This window comes from Dryobates pubescens, chromosome 16 (assembly GCF_014839835.1).
Source record: "Dryobates pubescens isolate bDryPub1 chromosome 16, bDryPub1.pri, whole genome shotgun sequence".
Lineage (NCBI taxonomy): Eukaryota > Metazoa > Chordata > Aves > Piciformes > Picidae > Dryobates > Dryobates pubescens.
The window spans coordinates 16,289,735-16,298,274 of NC_071627.1; the positions used below are offsets into that span (position 1 = coordinate 16,289,735).

Below are 8,540 nucleotides of genomic sequence, written 5' to 3' on the forward strand. Positions count from 1 at the left end.
GCTCTTAAGTGGCATAAAGAATGCAAAATACTTATCATTGCAACATGCTGGGCTGGGATCCTGCTTTACATTAACCATGCCCTTTCTTCACCCCCACCTGAAGCTGTAGGAGCACCAGGACAACAGGGCTGGGCAGCAGGAAACAGAGAACAGGCTAGGGGACTAGGATACTTTTCCAAAGATGACCTCCCAGAAGCTTTCCCAGTCCTAATTAGGAGATAAAGCAAGCTGGGAGAGGCAGTGGTGACCTACCACACTCTGTCCAGGTCACTCCCATTCTTGCAGGGCAATTCACCCAGTAACTCCCAATTCCAGAGTAAGGTCCAAACCAGTACAGCTGGAGAAGCTGCAGCATAGCATTTGCACTGTGCTGAGCCAGGAATGAGGAGCTCTGCTGAGGGGTGTGTTGTGCATCCCAGGCAAGGTAAGACAGCTGAGAGGAAGCACTTCTGCTGCAATGCAAGGGCTTGCTTCTGGGCTGGAGTAGGGCAGAAACAGCACCAGGCTTTACAGACAAGCCCTGCACATATTTTGCACTGCTCCCCATTTCCCATCCTCACAGTCTCTGCACTGGAGATCTGTGTTTCCTCCCAGTAGCAAGGAATGCTGGCACTGGTGACCAGCAACAGAGGATTAAGCCCTCTGCCGTACTAGTCCATGCTTCTGCAGCCCTGCCCTGGTGGGGAGTGCTGAAGCATGCAAGACTGCCACTGTTTCAAGTCCAAACAGGCAGAAGAGCAGGTGCACTCTTAAATAACACTTTCTCTGCAAAGCCTGACATAAGAGGTGAAAACCAGAGAAGCCATTTTACAGCAAGATGCTGAGCACCCACACTTCCTCATCATTTCTAGGGCTCAAAGTGCTGGATCAATTTTTGCCCACTCGAGGAGGCTGTGTGTGCCTCCCTGCAAGCACCAGGCTGTTCAGGTGGTGGTGAGTCCTGAGGGATTCATTAGAAGAGTAGGGGGGGAAATACAGCCAGCAAAACAGCTTTAAGCAAGGACACTTGACTACAGGCAAACCATAAAGACTCTCTTTTTAAACACAATGCCAATCAATAGGACCTGCAATAAATACTCAAGCTTTAGAACACAGATCTCCATCCATCCATGTATGTATCTATCACAACAAAACACCTTTACATTCCCTTATTTATGTACATTCTAGAGCATTGTACATAGGTAATGGAAAGAGATACACATACCTCTATCTAAACATATATGCACTTGTGCAAAAATGACCTCACCAAGGACAGTAAACAAGTAAATATTTCCCAATTCACTGGCACTAGTGATGTTGGAGAGTGAAAAAATAGGAGGAAAACTGGCACTGCATACATAGGGAAGCAGAAAATCCACTCTATTTAATGCCCCCCAATATATTCTGCTTGATGCAGCACCCTTACATACAGCAATTCCAGCAGACACTCACTGCCAAATCCAGGGGAATCAGGGCTCTGTTCTGCTCTTACAACACTTAGCAGGAGAGATAACCTCCTTCCAAGTTCTGTGTAAACTCTAGTTTCCAGCATGTGCTGCTCTGTTGAGGCCCAAGCTGTGTCACTAAGACCCCAGGGAAATATCTGTGCTCCTGACCAAGCTGGCTGTACTTTGTTCAGTGGTGGGCAAACACAAGCCTCAGTCCTTTGGCCAAGGGTGCAAGAGGGAGCAGTTGTGCCACAGGGTCTGCCCATGCCACCAGCTGCAGCTTGGGCCCTTGAGGAGCAGCTGCAGTGCATTTCCCAAGAGGCAGTGCTGGGGAGAATGCTGCTGCCTTACTCTGTAATATGGCAAAAAAGCATCTACAGGTTCCCATGGTGTAACAGAGCACCCTGCAAGAAGTCTTTGATACGAGGGTGTAGCTACCCCTGCTGTCAAATGACAGTGTCCTCAACCTGGGATGGGTGTTCCCTTGCAAAACATTCCCTTTGCCCCTAGGAAGAAAGGTTAGGACAGGACTAATGCTTGCTCTCTAAACAGCTCCAGTAAAGAATAACAAGGGAAAGAAATTCTTGGGCTGCTGGGTTCAAGTCTCAGAAAGAGCCAAGCTTTCACATTGAAAGAGACTTTGTTGCACAGGGAGGACATGCAAAAGGGTGGCTGCAGTCCCGCTTGTGGAACTGAGAAACCAAGCACATGGGTAAAAACAGCAATGAAGGAAACCTTAATCTTTGCAAAACACTGGTCTCAGGGAGCCTGAGGTCACACCACCTCTCTGCTGTGGACAACATCCAAGGCCAGAGTGGCTTTTCCAAATAGCTCTTGCTCACTTGAACTTTGAGAGCCACACTGGGCACCGCACACACCGCAAACCTGAAGCACAGACACCGACACTGCTCTTACAGGTCAGCAAAATATGTGGGTCAGATGAGATACAAGGTGCTCCACCAGGGCTGGATGCTTCTGCAGAGGCAGCTTGGGAGGAGGGACTGGGATGATGTTGGTGACCAGCAGACACCATCCCTGCCTCCCTTTTCCATCCTCACCGTCCAGCTACACAGCCAGGCGGTGCTGCAGTCGGCCAGGGACCCTTTGCTTCCTCGCTGCTTTTACAAGGAGGGCACTTTCTATCTGCTGACAGAAAGCAGAGGAAGGAACACGCAAGGCAGGCCATCCTCTCTCCTGCCAGAGGAATGAACATGCTCATAAACCCATCTCCTTGGGAAATGGATTCATCACACCAGTGAAAACAAACATTTGTGGGCAAAGGAATGGAGACAAAAGCCCTCCCCTTAGCCAGTGCGGGTGTTTGGCAGCAGGAGCTTTGTAATGCCAGAAGGGCAAGAGATGCTGGGAGATAGATTGCAGCCAGCTGTTTATTTGCAGCCAGTGCTGCCAATACCCTCCCCTCTATGGCAAAAACCTGCCCCTTATGGTAAATACATACATAAATAAGCCCTTTGAAAAGCCCAGGGGCTGTGACGTGGGAGAGCTGAAGAGCATGCTGTGCTCCCTCCGGAGAAGCCAGGCTTTCCTTCCTACTACCACTAATCCCTGGCCTGCTCTCAAACATTTGTACTTGGTAACTTAAGTCTCTAGCAGTGTCCTTAGGCAGAGGTCTCACCTTCACCTGATCCACAGGTGGAGGCTGCAAGGTGTGGACCTAACTCCATGGGTGGACACAGCCAGGCTCCACTTGTGCCCACTCTGACAGCAGTGTGACAGCCACTGACAGGTGATGCTGTGCACTAGGAACTGCTGAAGAGTTTGGGATATGAGGTGGTCTGGGAACAGCCAGCCCTCAGGAGATGCTTGAGTTGCACTCCCAGGTAGGGATTTGCACCTAGATCCCATCCCCTCTGCCAGCTCCCCTCGCACTTCCACACAGAGCTGGGGCAAGCAGCAGGTTGTATTTCAAGGCCTGGCTTCCCAGAAGGTAAAGGCTCTCCAAGAACGCTCCCAAAAGGCTGAGGACTGACGTAACTCTGCCTGCTTTGGAGGACAAAGCAAAGGCAGCCCCTGATGTGGAAACTACAGCTGCCCAACCCACAAGCAGGACCTAGGGCGAGGATAGTGTTTTGTAACAACACAAAAGCTGTGTTTGTGATGTTCATTTTGACTAAGACCTTAAAACCAATAACAAACTGCTTGGCCAAAGTGGCTAACTTGAGCAGCCAACATCCCAGCTTCAGTGCTCCATGTTTTAATGCCCAGCATGTATTTATAAAACCATCATTTTATTATAAAATATTTTAATAGGGCCACAGGATTTCTGTACACAGCTCTCCCTTTTCAGCCATGAAACAGGGAAGTCTGTCAGTTTGGCTTTGGTCATGCCACAGTATTTTCTCCTCCAATGTTTCTGCTTCAACTACAGCTGCCCCACCCCCCACCCCCCAGAACTGCACAGTTCATATTTCACCAGTTTTACTCATGTTGCCTTAGAGGAAAGAAATCTGTTCTTCACCACCCAGACTTCAGTGCAAGCCTGACATTTCCTAACACCTCAGGTGAGCGTTGCAGTACCAAGGTCAACTGCCCAGTGCAAACAGCCCAACGTCCTCTGTCCCCTCCACATCCATGTACTCTGGATATTGTGGTGGTTCTGCAATAAGCCACTTGGCTACATCACAGCCACAACATCTGAAGTATGAACATAGCCAGCCAAACAAACAGAGCAATTATTTGGACAGCAAAGTCCTGGTCCACAGCATGTGCTACTGAAATGCAAATCATTAATAGCAGTGAACGTACAGACAGCAGCTGAAAAGTGGACACTGTATTTCTTTGTGCCAGAGGCTCCTGCCCCAAAGCCAGGGGGAATTTGGCTGCTGAACCTGCTGGAGGCTGCCCTGGCCCCCAGTCAGGAGCTGGTTATCACTGTGGGACACCTCCCTCTGCGCCCTTGCTACCTGCTGCCTACGTGATCCCTGGGCATTGCAAAATATGGCAAGGCTGAAAACACAGCAGATGTAGCAACACTGCATGTATCAATCTCTACAATCAAGAGGGTAATTTTCACTTCCTCTTGAACACTACATAATGGTCATGGCCTGCACCAAGCAGAAGCGCATCTTTAACCTGATTCTGTGAACCTACACCAGCTCTACAGCACGCCAGCTTCTCACTTTTCCATCCATGTCCAGTCTGAAGCAGACAGCACCTGATTGCCAGCCTTGGTCCTGTGCTGGGTCTCCCCCTGCTTGCACAGCCTGTTAATGTTTATCTGAGGAGCAAATGGTTTTGATGGCCTGGGGCCTTGCACACCACTCCATGCCACCACACCTCTTCATGCCCTCTCACCTCTAATCTGCCCAACGGCTTACACTCAGAGGCCTTTGGCGACTGCTGACAACACCACCCAGAGAGCAAGTGAGGGCACTGACCAGCACAGGCACCAAAGCAGGCAGCAAGGGGTGGGAAGAAAGGGCTCTCGGCACATTGACTGCTTCTGCTGTAATGCTGAGCTGGAAAGGCTGCAAGTGAAGCTGAGCCAGCACCTGTCACAGGGCTAGAGGAGGAGAAGGCTCTTACAGCTGTTCCTCCTTCCCAGCACCATTTCCAAGCAGGATCAGGACTCCTTTGGGAAAGAAAGAAGGGAGCACTAGGAGTTTCCAGATCTCTGCCCCACAAAAGCCAGGTGGGGCTTTACCATGGGATGGGGGGGCAGGGCTCGAGGGGGAGTTTTTCACTACCCTGAACCTGCAGCTGCCACAGCAGAGATCAGCAGCAATCCCCACTCCCCAACCCACACTGCTGGATCCTGGGGCAAATGCTCCTCCAGTGCTTCCTGGGGCTGCCCCTTTTGGTACCAACATTTTGGGCAAGTCCTTCTGAAAGCAGACAAAAAAACCAGAGCCACACAGGGACTACAAATGGGTGCTGGCAACCACAAAACCTGTTCCATTCCCCCTCCCAGCCTCCAAGCTCCCCAGCTGCCTTGCTGCACTGCCCCAAATCCCCTCTGTCCTGCAGTGGGACATACTGGCCCTAGAGGACTCAGCTCCAGGTCATCCTGCTGATGTCCAAAACCCAACTCTGCTGGGGACCCACCGATCCCCAGACTGGCTACATCATGTCTCTAGCATCAATGCAAGCAAAATCCTCGAGGTGCAGAGCAAATGCATGGAACTGTGCAGGGAGGAGAAAAGCCTGCACACACGTGGGGTCTAAGCATCCACCCGAGAGCCTCCACCGAGCACAGGCAGGTGCCATGAGCAACCTTTCCACCCAAACGAATGTTTCTGGAAAGACCCCGCACTTACACATCCTCCAGGTGCTTGGGTCCAGCCTCTCACCCAGCAGCCGCGGGTGAAGGCAATGGTTGGGGGAGCTCCATTTTCCACCCCGGCTGCTGATTTCCTACGGCTAGGGACTTGCAGAGAGCAAGCCTTCAGCAGCAGTGTCCCCCGTGTCCCCGTCCCTGTCCCCCGTGTCCCCGTCCCACAGTCCACACCGGCCGGCCCGAGTTCGCCGCCTGCGCTGCCACCGCCAGCTCCTGCAACGCGGGGACGGGAGGCAGAGCAAAGAGAGGAAAACCCCTCGCCCACCAAACTAACAGACCTACGGCCGTCCCGCGGCCAGGGTCGTGCCTTCAGTCCGCCACAGAAAGGGGAAACCCGTCTCAGTCCACCTCCTCCGGCTCACTGTCATCCATGACTCCCGCTGAGCAAACGGGGCAGTAGGAAGGCTCCGGCTGGAGCCTCAACCAGGGGATGGTCTGTGGTTGTAGCAGCGTTTCACCCGACTGCCCAGCACTACATTCCCGAGACCCCCAGTCACAGCCTGACATTCTGAGAAAACGGTTCCATTCATTTCTGTTATTATTTTACCAGAAAGTCCTACAGCGCTTGTCAAAATAAGCTTTCCCGGTTTCTGGGCGTTCAAACGGTCCCACTGACGGCAACAGCCGCGGGTCGGACACAGCACCACCGAGCCGCCTTCAGCCCCACTCCAGCATCCCCTCCCCCGGGGTTCTGCCGCAGGGAGCCACCTCCGCATAGCCCCCCGTGCCGGACTACAGTGGGGTCCAACAGCCACCGGCTCGCTTACGAGGAGGGAACCGAGAAGGGTCCTGCGGGGCCTCGGTGCTGCCTCCGGGGCGGGCGGTGCAGACCCAGCTCCAGCCCGGCTTCCGCAGCAGCCGCGGCCGCTAACGGGGGTGTCATGAGGTAGTTCAACGCCGGTCACGGCCAGAAGTTCCTCCGGGGACGCGCACAGCCTTAAATCCCACACCCCCCTCCTGTTCAGGGACCCACGGTCATGCCCCCGAACGGGCAGTGTGCGAGAAGCCACCCAAGCCTGCCCGAGGCATCCCCTTGCCTGTCTGCGGGAGGTTTGACGAGCTTGGGGTTTCTCGCAGCCATTAGATTTTAGGTGCGATCTAGAAGAGGCTCATTACTATTACCGGGAGCGGGGGGGTGGGGGGGAGATTGTTACTCCTTAGACGACTGGCTGACTGGCTCCTCTTTATAACCGCTGTGTGCCACGCTAGAGCCCCCCATTTCTCGACGCTACGCGCTTGGCACAATACCTTTGCAGTGCAAAAAGCCCTCGGGGTGAGGGAAGGAACCCTCTTCGCAGAGCAGCTCGCAGGTTTTGTCCGCTGCCAGGGGGTAGCCGTTGTCTTCCTCATTGTAGTCACTTTTGCCGTTGCTGTTTGAGTAGCCATTGGCATACATCTTCAGAGCGGACCTGCGGAGGCACAGGAGCTCCTGGAAGGCATACCTGAAATCCGGGCTCCGGCAGTAGATCAAAGGGTTGAAGGCAGAATTGACATATCCTAACCAGTTCAAGAGGATGTACACATACTTGGGTATGATGTCGTCCTGGATGACATGCACAATATTGACAATAAAGAAGGGCAGCCAGCACAGTGTGAAGGTGCCCATGATGATGCCCAAGGTCTTGAGGGCCTTGTGCTCCTTCAAGAAGAACTTGGAGGAACGACGATGCCCAGCTCCCCCTTTCTGATCCTGCTCCTTGTTCTGGGTGTGAAATCTCCCCTCACTCCTGTCTATCTTCTGCAACTGCTTCTTGGCCACCTGGAAGACCCTGGCGTACACAAATACCATGACCACAAGTGGCAGATAGAAGGAGATGATGGAGGAGGCAATGGCATAGGCTTGGTTGGTGAAAAAGTCACAGCATGTGTCCTTCTCGTAGCACTGGATAGCTTCAGTGCTGTCTGCCCGGTACCAGTGCATTTGGATAGGCAAGAAGGAGGTGAGGACTGAGACCACCCACACCACAAGGATGACCACACGTGCCTTGCTCTTGGTCAGCAAGCTCTGGTACTTGAAAGGAGAGGTGATGGCGAAGTACCGGTCCACAGCAATGACACAGAGAGTCTCAATGCTGGCCGTGACGCAGAGCACATCCAAGGACGTCCAGAACTCACACCAGAAGTTCCCAAACGTCCACATCTCCATGATGATGTGGCTGGCACCAAAGGGCACCACAGTCAGCCCCATCACCAGGTCAGCACAGGCCAGCGAGGTGATGAAATAGTTGGTAACAGTTTGCAGGCGCTGGAACCGGGCGATGGCAGTGATCACCAGCACGTTGCCGAAGACGATGGCCAGGACAATCACCGACATGATGATCCCCATGCCCACCATCCACACGTCCCGAGACACTGTGGGGTCAGCGGCGCTTTCATTGCCGCTGACGTTGCCGACGGGCAGCTCGGTGCCCGCCACCCCCGCCATGGCCCCTCCAGCAGCTCCCCGGGGCAGGAGGCGGGGGCTTGGCTTTGCCTAGAGCTCCTTCGCGGCAGCGCTGCGCCGCGAACCGCGCATATGGGACGGCAGGTGCGGGGCGGGCTGAGCGCGGGGGCGCTCCCGCTGTGCCTGCCCCGGACCGGGCAGGACCGCACCGGATCCCCTGGACTTAACAACCGCACTGCACCGCTCCTGTCCCGTCCCGCCGCGCACCCGCGCGACTCGTGCCGCCCGTTAGGCGCCGCGGAGCTTATAGCGACACCCTCCGTGACATCAGCCCGCCGCAGCCAATGGCAGCCCGCGCCGCGCACCCCCCCGCCTGTCCCACGCGCGTCCCCGCCCCGCTTGCGACCCCCGACCGCGCGGGCTCAGGCCCCGC

General features: G+C 54.3%; 1 protein-coding gene across 1 annotated transcript in view; it reads right to left on the reverse strand.

Annotated features, from left to right (window-relative positions):
- The window catches only part of ADRB2 (adrenoceptor beta 2), a 34,653-nt gene extending 26,409 nt beyond the window's left edge, over nt 1-8,244 (reverse strand). The window contains exon 1 of the mRNA XM_009904719.2: nt 6,973-8,244. Within this exon, the coding sequence (XP_009903021.2) occupies nt 6,973-8,149 (1,177 nt within the window). The 5' untranslated portion in view covers nt 8,150-8,244. The remainder of the gene's footprint in view (nt 1-6,972) is intronic.
- Nucleotides 8,245-8,540: the final 296 nt, after the last annotated feature.